This window comes from Lipotes vexillifer, unplaced genomic scaffold (assembly GCF_000442215.2).
Source record: "Lipotes vexillifer unplaced genomic scaffold, Lipotes_vexillifer_v1.1 scaffold395, whole genome shotgun sequence".
Lineage (NCBI taxonomy): Eukaryota > Metazoa > Chordata > Mammalia > Artiodactyla > Lipotidae > Lipotes > Lipotes vexillifer.
In genome coordinates this window covers 7078375-7099138 of record NW_006797390.1, presented here as the reverse complement: position 1 = coordinate 7099138, position 20764 = coordinate 7078375, and the positions used below count along the sequence as shown (strand labels likewise).

Genomic DNA, 20764 nt, shown 5'->3' with positions numbered 1-20764 from the left:
CAACCTGCCTTTTCCCCCCCAGACACCTTCCCTGCCCCGCTTCCGAAACCCGGAACTCTACTCACGCCGCCCAGAGCCGCAGACGCCGAGAGCCCAACCGAAAAGCAAGTCAAACCACCGGGCGTCGCGGCGCCACGGAACGTGCAAGAGCCCACCCAATCGCCCACTAGTTTACACGGCTCTCTGGATTGCGCACCAATAGAAAAGCTGTTCACACAGAGGCCCGCCCCATTCCCGCCCTCCCTCGCGCGCCTTGCCCCGCAGAGGTGGCCGGGAAATGTAGTTTTCTTTCTGTACACAGCTCTGGATGGAGGAGGTGGCACGGGAGCAACCCAGCGCCTCCCGGTTACTAGTGGTGTTGATGTTTGGGGTCCAACGCCCTAGTTCTGGCGCACTTTAGGACTCCCCGTTTAGGCTTTCTCAACTACTTTGTTTTCATGAAAGATGATGCAGAAATGCTGTGCATAATCACAGGATTATTATGAATTGGAATGTACGAGTTTATCTCAAGGAGGTGAAGAATCTTAAGAAGATAGTTTCTTCTTCAATGACCTGATGGCGTAGAGCCAAGACAGGACCAGTGGATCAGTTTCTACAGTCAGAGGAGTATGTATATAAATGTTGTTTTTATCAGGTAGCAGACACATCCTCCTTTTCCTGAGAGGTGTGAGAAACTGTCTTTAATCATATATGTTAGTTCAAAAGCTAATTGTGGTATCTAAAAATAACTGCATGCCTGCACAGTTGGGGCAAAACAGGAACAGGAAGATACAACAAGGCCAAAACCCACCTGCCACGATCCCTGCACACAGCACTACCGGGCGCGGGGGGGCGGGGGGCAGACCCCCTAAGCCACCCTTCCGGCCCGGGGTTGAGCAAGGGCACCTGTTACTTGTTTTCACTCCCTCCCTGCTGCAGAATGAGTCCCAATAAAGCCTTGCCTGAATTCCTCGTCTGGCTCTTACCAATTTCTATTGATTGAAAAATCCAAGGACCCTGGCTGGTAACACTACTGGTACGGAAAAGCTGGGACTCTTCCCTGGTCTGAGACCTAAGGAAGTCTAAAAGGAACTTGCCATCTTCTAAATCTGCTATTTTTCCCCTTTTGTGATTTTCTGTTAGTTACATCAAGATTTTCCCAGACACCTTGGCTCAGTACTTTTGTCCCTCTTTTGGCACCTGCATTTTTTTAAAAAACAAATCATGGTGATCTTCCTACTAGTTCTCAAATTTATATCTTACTATTTATTTCCATGTGTGTCTCATTACCTTTAACTTGGATTACTTCAATAGGTTTCTAACTGGTGTTTTTGCCTCAGGTTCTTTATTTCCTTCTCCAATCCATTCCTTAAAAGCTGCTTTTTTTTTTTTTTTTTGGCAGAAATTGACAAGCTGATCATAAAATTCATATGGAAATGCAAAAGACCCAGAATAAGCCAAAACAATCTTGAAAAAGAAACAGGGAATTCCCTGGTGGTACGGTGGTTAAGAATCCACCTGCCAATGCAGGGGACACAGGTTTGATCCCCGGTCTGGGAAGTGCTGGCTCCCCGAAGTGGGGGTGGTGAGATGGTCCCTTAACTGGGGTGAGGGTATGGATGGATCGGTGGATCGGCCCGAGGGGTGGCTTAGGGCGTCTGCCCACCCCCCTGGTGGTGCTGTGTGCAGGGATCGTGGCAGGTGGGTTTTGGCCTTTTTGTATCTTGTTGTTCATAATTTGCCCCGACCACAGATGCATGCAGTTATTTTTAGTTATTTGTGCTCTGTTGCTGGAGGAGAAGATGTTTGTTCAGCTGCAAGCACTGCAGTAAAGGGTCCCAGGTCCCATCCTGGCTCAATACTCCTGCTCATAACTTCTGGTGACTCCCCACAGAGTAGAGAATGAAATCCAGATAGTAATAGGGCACTCAAACACTGCCACGGTCTGACCACACTTTCTCCATTATAATAAATAACTAGTTATTTCCTGAATGTAGCATGTACTTTCCAGCTTTGGCCCACACTCTTCTATCTGGATTGACCCTTTCCATGAATCTTCATAAATTTCTACCAAGGCCAATGCAAATACCATCCCCTTAGTTAGATGTTATTCCTTCCCTTTGATATTCATGTAGCAAGTTCTCATTATATATTTTATAGCACAGCTTCTATTCAGATGTCATCAATCTTGAGTCCTTCTCTGACCACCCCATCCCCCCGTTAACACCCTCCAAACCCTCCCTTTGATATTCATGTAGCAAGTTCTCATTATATATTTTATAGCACAGCTTCTATTCAGATGTCATCAATCTTGAGTCCTTCTCTGACCACCCCATCCCCCCGTTAACACCCTCCACACCCTCCCTTCTCTACTTTTTAAAAGACCTCATCACTGCCTAGAATAGTATATATTTGCAAGTGCTCATGATTTTGTCTCTTCTCACCGCTAGAATCTAAGTTCTGTGAGGAGACATACTTTGTCTCCTTGTTGTTCTTGCTCATTGCCCATATATCCAGCACATAGAAGATTGCCTGGCACCACGCTAAATTCATCGACAATGATGTTCCTCACCTTACAGCAGTCCTTTATTTGCTCAGTGGAAAAGGATAGGTGATTAGGAATCCATTCAAGGTCATACAAATTAAATCATAGTGAAGTAACTAATACTTATATCTTGGGTAAAGCATAAGCTGTGGACACTTTGAGGGAAGGTAGCCATAGATTAAATATGAGTGTTTAAATATGAATGATTTGAAAGTAGTTGTTGATGCCTTAATTAAGGGAGGACAATAAAAAGTGATAATTTGCAAGTAGTTTCTGTCGACTTCAGTTAAGGTACAAATATTTTCATTGATTGTCTTTTAGAAGAGATAAAATAAAACTATCAATTACATATGAAGAATATGTCAAGGTTTAAATTTTTTTCAAAAATTGTGGAATTTTAAGACAATGGTGAAGCCAATAATAAGTTCAGTTAGTACAGCACAGTATTCCAGGAGAAGAAAGAGAAGGGAAATATAGAGGAGCTTTGGTTAAGAAAATACATTTATATCAGAGTTGTTGTTGTTGTTGTTGTTCTGGCCATGCCACATGGCATGTGGGATCTTAGTTTCCCAACCAGGGATCGAACCTGTGCCCCTTGCAGTGGAAGTGCAGAGTCTTAAGCGCTAGACTGCCAGGGAAGTCCCCAGAGTTTTTAACATAGTGATCTTTCATTTAAACATTAAGATACAGAAAAGGAAGTTATAAAGGAAGGGATTAATTCAGTATTGCACAGCAGCAGTTCATAAGAATTTGGAGATCGCTTGTGTCAGGCCTACATCATATTCAATGGCTCTGGTAGGAACGTGATCTGAAGATTTTTTTAATGCAATATTTCAAGTGATGATTACAGTTGATCCTTGAAGAGCACAGGTTTGAACTGCATGGGTCCATTTATACATGGGTCTTTTTTCAATAGGAGATACTACAGAACTCCATGACCCCAGGTTGGTTGAATCCATGGATGTGGAATTGTGGATAAGGAGAAACTGCAGATACTGAGGAACCATGAACACAGTGGACTGGAAATCATAGTGGATTTTTGATTGCATGGAGGGTTGGTGCCCCTAGTCCCTGTGTTGCTCGAGGGTCAACTTATTTCCTTATTAACATCATGATAGGGTCTTCTCTGGCGGTCCAGGGGTTAAGACTCCACGCTCCCAATGCGGGGGTCCGGGTTCGATCCCTGGTCACGGAACTAGATCCTGCATGCTGCAGCTAAAGATCCCACATGCCACAATGAAGATCTGACATGGGACAACGAAGATCCCGTGTGCAGCAGCGAAGACCCAGAGCAGCCAAATAAAAACAAACAAACAAAAAACATCATGATAAAGGAAGAAGGGATATTTTAAGCCATAGCTTTTCAACCTGTATAGTTCATAAACATTGAATTTCTCCCTCCTATTCCGATTTGTCCCCTATGAAGTACTTGGAGTCTGTCTTCCAAACCCCACTTAAAAATGTGTCTTAAGTATATCATATATGTATTCCTATTAATTGACTCTGTTGGCTTTTACTTTCTCTACTTTGTAGTACAAATAACAATTTTTGTCTCTTTTCTAAATACTAAGTCTGGTTTTGCTAGGTCCATATACATGCCTTCCCCAGACTCCATTCTCACACACATTAAGAAGCACTGGAGTAAGTGATCAAACATAGCATTGGGTGGGAACCAAATATTAAGAGAAATGTTGATTGAATTGAACATAATTGAATTCAATCATAGACCACCAGATACAAAATGAACTGTCATTATTTTGGCCTAAATGAATTTAAGGGTTTGTTATTACACTTGATTCCTTGTAATGTTAAAGTATGTCAGAGAACCCATTTTATTGCATTTTAGAAGAACCTAGTGACATATACAGTGTAAAAACTTAAATGTTTAAATATTTAAGAATCAAAGATCTGTTGTTGAGACTGTTGCTCTAATAGGTTATTTACTTTTCTTTCCTCTATTTTTAAAAAAGTTATTTATTTATTTATTGGCTGCGTTGAGTCTTCGTTGCTGTGTGCAGGCTTTCTCTAATTGCGGAGAGCGGGGTCTGCTCTTCGTTGCGGTGCGCGGGCTTCTCATTGCGGTGGCTTCTCCTGTTGCGGAGCACAGGCTCTAGGCATGCGGGCTTCAGTAGTTGTAGCTTGTGGGCTCTAGAGCGCAGGCTCAGTAGTTGTGGCGCATGGGCTTAGCTGCTCCGCGGCATGTGGGATCTTCCCAGACCGGGGCACAAACCCGTGTCCCCTGCATCGGCAGGCGGACTCTCAACCACTATGCCACCAGGGCAGTCCCTCTTTCCTCTTTTTAAAGCAGGTCTTTTCCAGTCCTTTCTCCTTTATTATGTTAATTCAAATTATAGGATAAACCAGCAGTTCTCAAAGTGTGGTCTACAGACTCCTATTTGTCCCCAGACCCCTTTGGTCTCTGAGATACTTTCTGAAGGCCTGGCAGTCAAAAGTATTTTCATACTAATACTAAGATGCTATCTTCCTTTTTCACCAATGATACTTGCCCCAGTGGTGCAAAGGCAATGGTGGGTGAAATTGCTGGTCCTGTGGCACACACACATCACAGTGGCACCAACACGCTATAGAAGTGGTCTTCATCACATGCACTCACGGTTTAAAAAAAGCCAGTTTTACTTAAGAATAGCAGATGAAGCAGTAAAAATGATTCATTTTAATAAACCTTGACTCTTTAATACATGTCTTTTTTAATAGTCTGTGATGAAATGGGAAGTACACATGGTGCACTTCTGCACACAGAAGTGGGAGTGTTTGCTCAAGGGAAAACACAAGCTAAACTAGCCATTTTTTCCATGGAACACCAGAAGGCCTAATAGACAAACTGTAGTTATTTAGATCTAGGTTTTTGACAGACATTTTCTTGAAGATGAACAATGTGAGCCCATCTCTTCAGTGGAAACAATGGATGGTATTTGTTGATAATGAATATTTGAGCTTTTCAAGTAAAAATTGTAATTTTGGAAAACTTGTTTCTGTCAGTATGAGTTTGACAGCTTCCTAATTTTTTGATAAGATCAATGGTAATATTTTTGTGATTTAAAAAATAATATATGATATGCATCAACATTTGGAAGATCTGTATAACTCAGTGAACCAACTTTTTTTTTTTTTTTTTTTTTTTTGGGGGTACGCGGGCCTCTCACTGTTGTGGCCTCTCCCGTTGTGGAGCACAGGCTCCGGACGCACAGGCTCAGCGGCCATGGCTCACAGGCCACTCTGCAGCATGTGGGATCTTCCCGGACCTGGGCACGAACCCTGCATTGGCAGGCGGACTCTCAACCACTGCGCCACCAGGGAAGCCCGAACCAACATTTTTGAAATGATCAATGCATGGTGTTACAAAATGACTGGGTAAAAAGTCCATTCAAGGACAAACGTTGACTACCATTTTAATACAACAGAGTACAAAAAAGTTTATTGATAAAATTTTAGATTCCGCATTGCTAGCCTCAAAGAAATTACAATGATTTGAAAAGGCTAAAAATTAAAAAAATACTTGTCCCTTTTCCATTCACATCTGTGTGGTGTTGGATTTTCTTCATATATTTTAACCCAAACAACATATCACAACAGATTGAGGGCAGAAATAGATATGAGAATCTAGCTGGATGCCACTAAGCTAAATATTTTTTTTTTAATTTCAAAAACTGTAAACCAATGCCACCCTTTTCACTAAATTTCTTTTGGAAAATATTGTTATTACTCATAAAATATATTTATGTTAACGTGTGTGATGTGTTAACTCAGAGGGTGTTTTTTGGATGAGATTAACATCTAATCAATGAACTTTTAAGTACAGCAGATTGCCCCCCATAATGTGGGTGGGCCTCATCCAATCAGTTGAAGGCTTGACTAGAATGAAAAGCCAGCCTCCTCAAGCAAGATGGAATTCTCCTGCAAACTGCCTTCAAACTTCATCTGATAAAGAATGAGTAGGAATTTAGCCAGAAAAGGGATATAGGAAACTGTGGGGGTGGGGAAACATTATCTGTGAAGGCTCAGAGGTGAGAAAGCATGGTGCATTGAAGTCACCACAAAAGTTTCTGTGTACTGCATGGAGAAGCATAAGAGGGGAAGCTTGGGGGTAAGACAGCAAACAATAAACGAGTTTGGAGTTGTCGAGTTTGGTTTTTTTTTGTTTGGTTTTCGGTTTGTTTTTGGCCCTGCCATGTGGCTTGCAGGGATCTTAGTTTCCCGACCAGAACCCATGTCCCCTGCATTGGGAGCACGGAGTCTTAACCACTGGACTGCCACGGAAGTCCCTGGAGTTGAGTTTGGAGATGAAAAGCGACGAGGTGAATTCTGGACTTTAGACCAAGCAACCTTATAAATGAGAGGAAAGAGATGTGACAGGGGGCAAGAACTGAGCTGTTATCACAGTCCAGGGGGGAGAGAATTTAAATTAGGATCGTGATCGTGATAATTTGGATGGAGACATGGGTGGATTTAAGGTTTTTAGGTGATAGAATCTCCAGACTTGACACAGGGTTGTATGTGGGTAGTGAGAGAGCAAGAGTTAAGGATTATTTCTGGATTTCTGGATCAGGCAACTGAATAGATGAATGAAGTCATCCGTGGAAACTGGAAACACTGAAAAAACAGTGGGGAACTATGAGTTCAAGACACATTAAGTTTACCAAAGTGGAGTTGTCCAGTAGGTAGCCAGATGTACTGGCTTGTAACTGGAGTGGAGTCCAAGGTGCAAGTACAGATTCGGCAGTCATTAGCCATAGCTGGCAATTTAGGTCCTGGGGGAAGCTTAAACTGAACAGGGAATATGAGATCAAGCCCTGGGAAGTAAGTCTTCCTTCCAATAGATAATACAAGAACTACCGTTTCACGGTTTCTTTAGTACTTTCTGCGTCATTCTCAGCAACTTGGAGGAAGCGTCTATGCCCGCCGGCACAGAGATGTTCGACAAGCAGGGCCAGAACAGGTGCCGTAGCTGTTACAGAAAACTGAGAAAGGCTTCAACGGTTGGAAAAACAAGGTCAACAGCCGTTGCTTCTCGGAGGACGAAATCAATTTCCGGATGGTGGCGAAGGCCGGCCCACGGGAAGATTCGGGCGGGTGGGCTGGACCCGAACTTGTTGCTATGGAGATGGGGCGGATTAAAGTGGCCGAACGAGATTATTCGAAAGGGACACTAACAGTGTAAGGACTAAAAAAAGAGCGATGCCGGAAAAGGTAGTTATCTGGAAACAGACAGACACGGAGGCTGAAACAGGCAGCCGTGCGAGGTCCGGTCGCTTGTGTTCCGGTCCATTTGTACACAAAAAGGAACGGGGCTCCGCTCGCCGGAAGTATAACCTCTGCCCTCGGCGCATTACGCATCCTCCGCGCCGGAATAGCGCCCCGCTTGGTCCGGCCGCTTCCCCCACCGCCCAGTAGGAGGGGCGGCTGGGCCGCCGGGCTGTGCAGCCTGGAGTCGTCGGCAGCGCGGAACGTGGGCGCACGAGGAGCCAAGGAGCGACCTGCGTTGCCGGGAGAGGGAGGGGAAAGGAAGGTGGCGTAGCGGGGCGACACGTCGCTGCGGAGGGATCCTGTTTCTGTTGGCGGAGGGATTTGGTCGCACGCTGACTTCCGGTGAGCCCCGATCCGAGAGGAAAAGCCCCGAAGGAAACAATAACAAATGCAGGAGGAAGCGGTTTTGGGGTGCGTGTGTTGAGCGGGTCTCGCCCGAGAAGATGAGCTTCGGCCCCTGTCAGGGGACGTGAGCGCTATCGCCGGTCCCCAGCCAGCCCTTCTCCCCGTGGGCCCCCGGTGCCACCATGGCGGCCGTGGGGCCGGGGGGCTACGCGGCGGAGTTCGTGCCGCCTCCGGAGTGCCCGGTCTTTGAGCCCAGCTGGGAGGAGTTCACAGACCCGCTCAGCTTCATCGGCCGCATCCGGCCCCTGGCGGAGAAAACCGGCATCTGCAAAATCCGACCGCCCAAGGTACTGGAGTCTGATCGGCTTAGCTCGACTTCCCGGTCCGCTGCCCTTTCGCGTTCGTTCGCCCTGGCCTCTCGACACCTGGACTTTAAGTTTCTCCGTGTTTCCACTTTGGTTTCTTTGGGGTCTTCTGTAGGCACGTCTGGACGCGAGAAAGTAGTGTCCCGGGGCCTTTCCGCCAAGAGCTTGGGAACTGATACTTTTCTTTCCCTCTTGGGTTGTGGGCAAGGGTAACAAAGGCTTTCGGCCTTTCGTTGGCCGTAAGGTGACTGAAGTATCGTGACGTGACAGCCCTACCCTCGCGTATAATCCTCGTTACAGTGCGATAGGAAAAACTGCCGTTCCGTCGGCTCTTGCTTTCTCTTAGCCCTGCTGACGCTTGATTTACTAAGTATCTGCAGGCCTCATCTTAGGGCTAAGGTTTCTTAAATGGTAATCTGAGCTCTAGTTGTCCCTTGGGGTGGTATCCCCAAACAAGCACCCCAGACTGATTACTGCGGCAGTGATAAAAAGTCTTCCCGGGGGAGGAGAAGGAAAAAGCAGCAATTATTTTAAACATTTAGAGGTTTAGAAAAAATTTGTCAATAATGGAGGTGGAAGAAAACGCTGAAATCTTAAAAACATAAGAATCGCAGTTATTGCACATAACTGGGTTTGCCTCTAGGTTAGTTAGGATCCTGTCTTTACGGCGAGGAAAGATGATACTACTATTTGTTTTGCGGGGATTAGTGCCCCAAGAGGTTGAGGGTTTGCTCAGGGTCAAAGGTTTTTTTCTCTACCCGTTAGGTCCAGTGCATTCCAGATGATGTTCCTGGTCCACCTGCACTAGGGTCGACCGGATGCTTGTGAAAATGCAGATCCCTAGGCCTCATTCCCAGACTGGAATCAGTTTCGGGATATGGAAGTTCTAGAAACTGCTTTTCTAGCAAGTACTCTCTTGATTCTTAATGAACATTAAAGTTTGTGAACCATGCCTTAGTGCTCCTTAAAGGGATATCTTGCTTTATGTTTTGTCTACTAGTAGTAAAATAAAATACAGTCCTTTTACACCTTGTTGCATTTTAAAAAGCTTCTGCTCTCACCACAAACTAGCACAGAAGTGTGCAAACTACCACAGTGAATAAAAAGAGCTTAGATGGAGGGGGGAGGAGGAGCAGCTAGCGTAGCATTTACAGATGTTTTCATTTAATATTCTTTGAAGCCTCAGTAGGTAAATAAGGTCATTTTACAGATGAGACAAATCTGGATAAGTTAAATAACTTATCAGACGTGTGATCTTGGGCAATGGCAAAGTAGATTTTGAATCTAGATCCATCTGTTTCTAAAACTCAGGCAAGCTACTTCCCTTATGCTCAGTGAATTTGATTAAGATCATAGACTATCAGTTGCAAGCAAAGGATTAACAAATAATTGCTTTGATGAGTGGTGGTACGCGTATTGGCATCCTCCCCAAAGTTCACTTAACTCTCCTATGAAAAATTTATTTTCACTTAATTCTTTTTCTATCAAGATTACCTGATATTGACAAAACCTTAAACACTGAGGCTTTTCCTAAACCATATTTTCATTTATTCTGTTGCTTTAATAAATTAAAAATTCTATACAAGGTTCCTTTTAGTTAAAAAAATATATATATACATGTATAGCTTTTTATTACTTACAAAAGGTTGAAATAATATACCTTCTCTTTGCGTCACAATATTATTATTGAAAATAAATGTTTTTTACAAGCAGAATTTAATTTCAGTGTTGGTGGATTTCTTTAGTATCCAAGGTAAGATAAAAATTTTTTACTACTTTTCACATTTTTAAATAGATTACTATTTAGGCTAAATCAAACTATGGTCTCTGGAACTCTACTTGAAATGTGCTGTCTCATTTCAGTTATACCACATCTCCAACCTGGAAATTGTCCTTGTTCTGTGGGTTTGGTAATTTTCTTAAAATTTTAATATTAAAAAAAAAATTGGGGTGCCCAGAAGCTGGGCTTTGAACAAAACATTTATATAACATAGACTTTAAAGTGCTGTGTCACATTCCACATGAATGAAAAAGCACATTGTCCAATTACATAAGTACTTTTAAAACATTACCTTTTGGTCTTTAATTTTACCTTTTTTTGTTTCTTTCAAATTCTATTTTCTTTTTATTTTGATAAACTTGGATGTTTACTAGATGCTGTATTGAGATGAGCTTATTGCATTCCACTTGAGCAATTGGGGAAAGTGTAATTGTCAGATATAAATAATGGGACTGTGAGATTTGAGGAGAAAATTGATAAAATAAGCTTAGTATTAGAATGTTAGAGATAAGTAATAATAAATTATTTTATCAAAAAATACTATTCTTTCAATCTCTAACTAAAGAAGACTTGTAAGTTGATCTGTTGTCATCATGATTTGTGGCAACTCACCCCTTAAATTAAGGGAATGAATAGTGCATTCCTTGCTTATTAACCAATATGGTGAAGAAATTTTTTCTATTTAGGATTGGCAGCCTCCATTTGCATGTGAAGTAAAAAGCTTCCGTTTTACTCCCAGAGTCCAGCGTCTGAATGAACTTGAGGTGAGTGTTGTTACATCACCGTTTCTGTCTCCTGATCTATTCTTTATATCAGGACTCCAGGTAGAGAACTTTAAGAAGCTCATGTACCAGGGCTCAAAATTAATGTTAATTGGTACTGAATGGAAGGAAGTTTCCAATTAAAAAAAATTGTTTATAGTAGTTATTACAGTTTTTTCTGCTTAACTGGGATTGTGGGACACTATCTCTAGCCATGTTTTTCATGGTGGAAATATCCAGTATTTAGCTTTAGAGAACTGGAATTCTTAAATTCTACTTTGTTCAGTGCTAATTATTCTAATAAACTTTTCTTTTGTTAATGTTGGAAGATTCTGTATCTTTGGAAAACAGTTTTAAAAATTCTTCTATTAAAAAAACCTAGTTTTCCAAGGTGTTTTTTGTATGTTTGTTTGGATTTTTGCTCTAACAGAACTTTTCTAGGACTCTTAATCTGATTTATTAAGATCTCCCTTTAAACATTTTGAACGTCTCTTAAACTTCTAAGTTGAAATCTGTTGAGATAGTTGTTCTTCCTGTTTCTGAGATTTTCAGAAGATTCTTCAATGTGGTGAAAAACTTCCAGAGTACAAAAGAGAAATCTTAGACAGGGCTTAATGTGTCATGCTGAGTTTGTTTTTTTTCCTTGCTGCTCCTAAAACATTTATTTTTTGAGATTTTAATACCTTTTTTTTCCCTTTAGTCTCTTATTAACATACTTGATGGAGGATCTTAATATCAGTGAGGTGGAGAGTTGGTGTACTTGAAGTATGCATATTATCTCTAGATGAAATGACAGGTTTAGAATGCTTAGAAAAAATAATTCGATTACTAAATTTTCTGATTAGCTTGAAGTTAACTTTTACAAACATTTGCTTTGGTTGATAATATTAGAACTTTTCACATATATTAGAGTAACTTTTTTGTCTTAGTAAAGTTTAATGGAAGTATTTTGCTTTTTTATTGACTTATAAGGTTGGACTAAGTAATGAGAAGTCTGGATTTCTTTAAAGAAATGAGTACCTTTGTTAAGTAAAACTCATTTACTTTCACCAAAACTTAATTCCTGTCTCTCATTTCTGTATTTTAATAATCTTAGGCAATGACCAGAGTGAGATTGGACTTCTTGGATCAACTAGCAAAATTTTGGGAGCTTCAGGGGTCTACCCTCAAGATCCCTGTGGTGGAGAGAAAAATTCTGGATCTCTATGCTTTAAGCAAGGTGAGGCTTGTACTTTGTTAAGAAATTGAACAGGGGCTAGTGAATTTATGAAATTAGGAATTTCAGATATACTTGATGGAAAACATCGCTTGCTATGTAGGATTTGTTTGACAATGAAATGCAAGCATGAGTAAATGGAAATGATAGATTTCCAAGTTACTTTTAAAATCTATTTTATAGTTATGAGATTAATATTTAATAGCTACTCAGATTAGTAGGTTCTGTTTACACAGTATGCAAAAGAAATGACACAGACATCCTAATATTATTTTGTATGAAATGAACAATGTCCTATATTGAGCTTGTCAGCTTTTTTTCTGCTTCTTAATTGAAAATTTGGTATATTAAAGAGATTAATGTCACTCAGCATTCTCATGTGTGGTACATACCAGTTGTATTAATACCTGTAAGTAGTGTTAGTGGTTAACTGAGGGCAGCATTATCCAGTAGGATGAATATTAACTTTGTAATGTTACTTTTCCTAATGTGAAAAAAACTAACTGACCTGCAACAGGGTTTGTAACGATTACCTTGACAGCATATTTTGTTAATACAATAAGAAAAATCTATGACCGCTCTGACTTGTGAATGAAGATAGCTTGATTACCTGTGGAATTTTGCAAAACACTTTATCTTTTATGTACGTATTTATTTATTTATGGCTCCGTTGGGTCTTTGTTGCTGTGCATGGGCTTTCTCTAGTTGCGGCGAGCGGGGGCTACTCTTCGTCGCGGTGCACGGGCTTCTCATTGCGGTGGCTTCTCTTGTTGCGGAGCATGGGCTCTAGGTGTGCGGGCTTCAGTAGTTGTACCTTGCAGGCTCAGTAGTTGTAGCTTGTGGGCTCTAGAGCACAGGCTTCAGTAGTTGTGGCGCACGGGCTCTAGAGCGCAGGCTCAGTAGTTGTGGCACACGGGCTTAGTTGCTCCGCGACACGTGGGATCTTCCTGGACCGGGGCTCAAACCCGTGTACCTTGCATTGGCAGGCAGATTCTTAACCACTGTGCTACCAGGGATGTTCCAAAACAACTTATTTTTGTGGCCTTTCATATGCTATGATTGATAGGCTGTTTTGAAGTAAAAATTTATTCTCACTTTAGGAAGCTTCCACTTTCAAGGAAAAACAAACGCTAGAATAATTATATTTAAATTATTTTTTATGATACATTTAAAAATTAATGTCAGGTCAGAATTCTGTAGAATTTTTCTTTTACGTAGTACTAAGCATTTTGGAAAGTATAGTCTTATGCTAAAATAGCAGTGATAGGCTTATTTTATCAGTAAGGTAATCAGTAATTAAGGACTGTGAAAATCATCTCATGCAGTTGTATAAAAAAAACTATGATACTGGGGCTTCCCTGGTGGCGTAGTGGTTGAGAGTCCGCCTGGCGATGCAGGGGACACGGATTCGTGACCCGGTCCGGGAGGATCCCACATGCCGCGGAGCGGCTGGGCCCGTGAGCCATGGCCGCTGAGCCTGTGCGTCCGGAGCCTGTGCTCCGCAATGGGAAGAGGTCACGGCGGTGAGAGCCCCGCGTACCGAAAAAACAAACAAACAAACAAACAAACTATGATACCAATGGGCAAATTATAGTGAATTTGAGGGATAGGCTTTTGTCTTGTGGGAAACCATTAGGATAAAAAATTTGTTTTGAGAATTCTCTTTTTTGACATTTCTATTCAGTGAAAACTTACCTACTAACATTTTTTTTTTTTTTTTGGCTGCATTGGGTCTTCATTGCTGCGCGTGGGCTTTTCTCTAATTGCTGCAAGTGGGGGCTACTCTTCATTGTGGTGCGTGGGCTCCTCATTGCGGTGGCTTCTCTTGTGGAGCACGGGCTCTAGGCGCGCGGGCTTGAGTAGTTGTGGCTCGTGGGCTTAGTTGCTCCGCGGCATGTGGGATCTTCACGGACCAGGGCTTCAACCCGTGTCCCCTGCATCTTTTTTTTTTTTTGTGGTACGCAGGCCGCTCACTGCTGTGGCCTCTCCTGCTGCGGAGCACAGGCTCCGGATGCGCTGGCTTAGTGGCCATGGCTCACCGGCCCAGCCGCTCCGCAGCATGTGGGATCTTCCTGGACCGGGGCACGAACCCACGTCCCCTGCATCGGCAGGCGGACTCTCAACCACTGTGCCACCAGGGGAGCCCTGGCAGGTGGATTCTTAACCACTGCGCCACCAGGGAAGCCCTACTAATTTTTATTATGTGATGCTGTTTAAGGTTCTGAATATGTTTGGTTTGATTTATGCAGCTTAAATAAAATACAAAAATATTTTCAAAAGTTATTTATTAATATCAATAGTGTTGTGGTAATCTTCAACCAAAACTCATGCCATGTACCTTAGTTTTATAATACCCTAGGGAATTTGATAGAATAAATATATAAGCAGACAATCTATTAGATTGAAGCTGTTCCTGTATCATTAATTTCCCAATTAAGAGGTAAACATTCGGTTATACTGATGGTAGATTGCATTCTTGGTTTTACAGAGTTACAGCATTTCAAAATTAGGAAGAGGCTTTAGAAGTAACCTAATCTGAATACCTAGTTGTTTATAACTCTGTGTAACATTTGCCATCTGGACTGTTTAACTCCATTTTGAGAAACCCAATTCCTTTTTGTGCAGAGAGGGACTACTGCTTATAAAGTATATATTGATCAGCAAATCTGTTGTGATTAGAGGTTAAGTTTGATTGTCCTGGGGTTTATTGGAGGCTCGTCTTTAAGTGCCCATGGACATCTCTTTCCCCTAACCTTGAGAATGCTTATAAATCTGAGATTTAAAGCTGAAAGGCAGACATTTGTAGTTATTTTGTTTATACTTTATAATACTTTTGTTCCCTAAATGTCATAGTGAGATTGCTGCTTCTCACCGCATGAACTTTTTTCTTTATCTTGAGGCTTAAAGTAGAGTGGGATACACAGGTCTTAAATGTCCAGCTGGGTAGATCTTTCTGTATGTGTACCCTTGTGTAAGCACCACTGAGCGCCTACAGCACTCTCATGGGCCCCTTCCTCTCCCTCCCAGTCAGTACTTCTCCCCAAAGGTGACTGCTGTTTTGCCCTCCGTCACTGGTGAATGGCTTAGGGACATTTTACTTTCTAGCAAGAGGCTCAGGCTGAAAACTGCACAAAATACTGAGAGTTCTGATATTGTTAGGTTGTTAGGTATGCCCTTTACTTTGAAAAAACATTATTTTTGGCTCATAGCTGATGAGCATCTCTTGATTTAATCCATTTTGAGTTTATTTTTGTGTATGGTGTTAGGAAGTGTTCTAATTTCATTTTTTTTTTTTTGTGGTACGCGGGCCTCTCACTTTTGTGGCCTCTCACATTGCGGAGCACAGGCTCCGGATGCGCAGGCTCAGCGGCCATGGCTCACGGGCCCAGCCGCTCCGCGGCACGTGGGATCTTCCCAGACCCGGGCACGAACCCGTGTCCCCTGCATTGGCAGGCGGACTCTCAACCACTGCGCCACCAGGGAAGCCCTTATTCTAGCCATTTTTAAAAGAAATTTTTGTCAAAGTAATACATTAAAAAAAATAATAAAGCTTAAAATAAAAACCAGCATTCTCCCTTCTTCATCTCTCCACTCTCTTTACTACTCCTTAGAGCTAATCACTTCCATTTTTTTTAGCTGTTTGATTTTGATCTCCATATTTCCAAAAAACATGCTCATTATGCTCTTTCTTCATTTTTAAGTGTAAATATCATATACGTACTGATTGCCTACTACTAGAGATTGACAATGGGTATAAAAATTAAATTCTTATGTACTTCAGATCCCCTATTCCCTTATAGTGTAGTTAGGTCAATTTTTTATTAATCAGAAATTATTGCTGTGACTGTATAAATACAAATTTATTTGTACCTGTGCCTAATGGTGTGCTATGATTATGTCTCATGTTAATAGGGTGCTGTAATTATGTTACCAGTTTTTATTTTCCTTGGACTTAATAGTCCCGTTGCCTTTTTTCATTTTGTAAGTTTTCTTTGTGACTATTAAAACTTTATTTTCAGATTTTCCAGAAGTATAAATCTCTCAGAATGCTCTCACCCATCAGAAAATCTGCCAGTTTCCTTTCCTTCTTGGATCCCTTCCTCTGGAGTTCTCTTTCCTGCTCCAGAGTCCAGACTAGTTTTTTTTTTTTTTTTTTTAAGGTCAGCTCTCAGCTTAGAACTTCTTTCACTGTTGATAATTCTGGGAATTCCCTTTGTCTTTCTCCTTGTTTTAAGTCTTCCTATTACTTGGTTTATTCCTACTTTAGTAAAACATTTCTTCTGCTAGTTTGATGAGCAAGAAGAAAAATGGAATGTAAATTTTTTGCTTGTCTGAAAGTGTTCTACTCTTAAACTTTATTGGTAGTTGGGTGGGTTTAGAAGTCTAGATTGCAAATCATTTCACTTCAGAATTGTATTTTGAAAGCTTTACTTCATGGCCTTCTAGCTTTCAGTGTTGCTGTTGAGAAGAATGATGCTATATTAATTCTTGTGACTTTTTCTTGAAGACACAGGGTCTAATCTTTATTCCCAGTGTTTTGAGATTTCACAGTGGATATGTGCTGGTGTGTGTTAATTTTCATTGAATAGGTTTATTGCACTTGATGACCTTTTTAATCTGAACTCACCTCTTTGAGTTCTTGTAACTTTTCTCGTGTTAACTCTTGGACAGTTTCTTCCACTTACTTTTTCTCTCTTTTTGAACTCTCATTGGTTGGATGTGAGACTGTTGGACCGATCCTCTACTTTACTTACCTGTTTCTTTCTTAGGTTAAGAGTCCCTTCTTTTCAAACTCTCCTGAGAGTAAATCTCCAGTCTTCTGGAGAGGGATGGTTGCCTGGCGTGCTAACTGGGGGAGGTCTGATTGCTTTTATACAGGTTTTCAGTCAACACTGTTCTTTTTAAATTTAATGTTAAAGGTACTGCTGCTTCCATTTCTTAAGCCTTTCCAGGTTCTATGTTGCGAAAGCTTCTCTTTAGCTTTCTTCTGTTGCAAATGCTTGGGGCTTTTTTGTCTGTTTTTTGTTTTTGCTTGCCAGATTATCATTCCTACATCTGCTTTTCTCTTGGTCTTTTTGTCCTCTTGGGAGTATGCCTTTTTGTCCCTTCCTTTTTAGTGGAGCTTTGAGAGGGAGCTTTTAAGTAGAAGACTGCTGCTGTTTTTTGTCTGTTAAAATTGTCTCTTGCTAACTGGACTTAGGTTTTCATTGGACTGAAATTTTGGCCTTGAGTGGCATTACTCTTTTGTTAAGTTTTAATTAAGGGGCTGTCTTCATTGTGTTTAGTTTAAGTGCATGCCGTGTATTTCTTTATAGGGCATGGGTCATGTGATGTTTTTCTAATGACAGTGCTGTGATATAGTGCATGGCAAATGTTGGGAATAAATGGTTTATATTTTGAAATTATGCATGGTAATCCTTGTATCTCTCAGCTGAAGAAAAGCAAGTGTTAAGGTTTTGTGTGTTTTTATAGTATTAGGCCCGGTTAGATTGTCATAGAGTATCTAAACATGAAGCCGAAGTCCTGGCTTTGATTTCTTTGTTAGTGTTGTCTTACTCTTGGCCATCCCCGATTATGGTGCTGCCATTGTCACAGCTGTGTGCCAGAAATGGTCAGAGCTGGGTGGGAAGCGTGACTGGATCCGTGCAGCTATGTCATTACTGACGGAAGCAGATTATTATGTAATTGTGTTGGGAAATACAGATGACTGAGAGGGCTTCTGTTTCCTCTCTCAGACTTTTGCTGCTTCTCCCCACTTGCTTCAGCCACAGTGGTTTCCTTATTGCTCCTCAACATGCCAGGCAGGCTTCTCATGTGGGCCTTTACTCTGGCTGTTCCCTGCCCTGTGTGTCTGCTTGGGTACCTGCTTCACCTCCTTCAAGTCTTTGCTCAAGTTTCGCCTTCATATAATGAGGCTTTTTGTGACTGTTTGATGCTTCAGTTTACCCTCATTCTCCTACTTGGGAGGCTTTTAAATTACCCTTTAAAATTTTTTTCACAGCGTTTGTCACTTCAAAATTGACATGTTATGTTTAGTCTTCCACTAGGCTGTAAGCTCCAACAGGGCAGAGATCTTCATTTTATTCATAGCTGTATCTCCAGCACCTAGAACAGTAGCTGACAGAGTAGAGACCCTGGGAAGCTATGAATGAAAGGCATTCTCACTCATCCATCTGCTTCTAGACAGCCCTCTATCCAAACCACCCTTCATGTGTCTTCCTCTACACTACAAAATTTGAAAAATAAATTTTTTTTTCTTTTTTTTTTTTTTGCGGTACGTGGGCCTCTCACTGCTGTGGCCTCTCCCACTGTGGAGCACAGGCTCCGGACGCGCAGGCTCAGCGGCCATGGCTCACGGGCCCAGCCGCTCCGCGGCATGTGGGATCCTCCCGGACTGGGGCACGAACCCGTGTCCCCTGCATCGGCAGGCGGACTCCCAACCACTGCGCCACCAGGGAAGCCCTGAAAAATAAATTTTTTTCTCTACATGATTTTTCCGTGGTTGGCTCTCATTAACAGAGGGAGCTTCTTTGAGGATGTAATAAGAAAAGCTAAAGAATTGAAGATGGGTTCCACTCCTGTGCACATGAACTTCTGTGTTTCTATCAAGCTTTCAGATACTTCACTAGAGGAGAATTTTTCTTTGGCTGTAGTTTCATCTTTGCTATAATAAAATCCTAAGCACAAGAGTAGAAAACGTGTCCTTTACTTATTTATAGCATGTATATTCTCTCCCCCACCCCCAACCTGCCCCCCACACAGACATTTATGATACAGCCAACATTGATACAGTGTTTACTGTGTCCCGGTGACATCCATTCATTCATTCATTTTGGCTGCGCTGTGTCTTAGTTGCTGCACACGGGATCTTCGTTGCTGCACGTGGAATCTTTGTCGCGGCATGCGAACTCTTAGTTGCGGCGTGCATGTGGGATCTAGTTCCCCGACCAGGAATCGAACCCGGGCCCCCTGCATTGGGAGCGTGGAGTCTTAACCACTGCACCACCAGGGAAGTCCCTGTTCTGGTGCTTTTCATGTTTTATTTCATCTGTCTTCACAGCAGCCTCATAATAAGGAATAGATATTGTTATTATTACTCTTTTAATAATGGTGAGGCGTCTGAGATGCAAATTATGTAACTTACCCAAGGTCATACAACTACTGAGTTAGCAGAGCTGGGATTTGAACTCTGGTAATCTGGCTCCTTAAAAAAAAAATTGTGAAACATACATAACTGTTTACTGCTTTTCAGTGTACAATCTTATGGCCTTAGGTATTTTCAAAGTGTTGTACAACCATCACTACTGCCCATTTCCAGAACTTTCCCCTCCCTGTAGCACCTGGTAAAACCTTTATCATACTTTCTATGAATTTACTTATGCTAGGTTATCTCATTTAAATGGGATCATACAATATTCATCTTTTTGTGTTTGTGTTATTTCACTTAGCATAATGTTTTCAGGGTTCATCCATGTTGTCACATGTATCAGAGTTTCATCCATTTTTAAGGCTGAATAATATTCCATGTATGCCTTTACCACATTTTTTTAATCCATTCATCTCTTGATGGATATTTGGGTTGTTTCTACCTTTTGGCTATTGTGAATAATGCTCCTGTGAACACTGGTATGCAAGTACTGTTTGAATCCCTGCTGTCAGTTCTTTTGGCTATCTCCCTAGAGGTGGAATTGCTGGGTCATATGGTAATTCTGTTTAATTTTTCTCTTAACTTTTTGATATAGTAGAATACAGTAGTGTACACTCAAAGAGGAAAATTTTTTTGAATTCAAATAACTTAATCACACTCTTTATTCTGTCATCAGTGAAACTGAAAACTGCCTATATTTTAGAGTGTGAGAGATGTACATATCAGTTTCTGGAAGATGGGGGCCTTGGTACATGTCTGTTCTATACTGTGGCTGGTTTGATGTGAGCATTCAGCAAAAATTGGCCAATTTATCCCATTACTTCCTACCTTAATACATTCTGTGCTATGTTCTAGTACATCTTCGGAATTTATTTTTCCCCATCATTTCTTTATAATATTCTGTGTAAAACCTTTCTCTTTTTGAAAAATTATAGCCTCTTTTTCAAAATATCCTCTGAATCCACTGTTTGTTTCACATTTTTGTTAAATCCTGTAAGTTAGTTGCTATATTTTCTAGTATTGGGATTTACATTCACTTTATATTATATAATAACATTCACATGTCTATACTTGGTCTGTTTTTAATTTTTATTTATATTTTGAATTCCATGTGGATATAGAGTACATATATGTATTTAATTTTCTCAAGGTGCATAGTGTGCAAAGCATAAATTCATTATTTTTGAATGCTTGGTTCATTGAAGGTACGCACAGTGGCAGGTAATAGAGTTTAAAACTTCCAAAAGTTATTGTCTCTTTTCCATATTTTAAATGTTGGTGAGTTTCAATTTTGTCACATATTTCTTGAAAGGAAATTTAAAATCTAGGCCCAGAATAATTTTTCCATTTAGCAGACAAGA

At 41.3% G+C, this 20764-nt stretch overlaps 1 protein-coding gene across 1 annotated transcript in view; it reads left to right on the top strand.

The window, feature by feature from the left end:
• The first annotated feature begins 8105 nt into the window (after nucleotides 1-8105).
• Nucleotides 8106-20764, top strand: part of KDM5A (lysine demethylase 5A) — a 77745-nt gene continuing 65086 nt past the window's right edge. Inside the window, exons 1-3 of the mRNA XM_007469469.1 lie at nucleotides 8106-8481; nucleotides 10966-11043; nucleotides 12137-12259. Of these exons, the coding sequence (XP_007469531.1) occupies nucleotides 8317-8481; nucleotides 10966-11043; nucleotides 12137-12259 (366 nt within the window). The 5' untranslated portion in view covers nucleotides 8106-8316. The remainder of the gene's footprint in view (nucleotides 8482-10965; nucleotides 11044-12136; nucleotides 12260-20764) is intronic.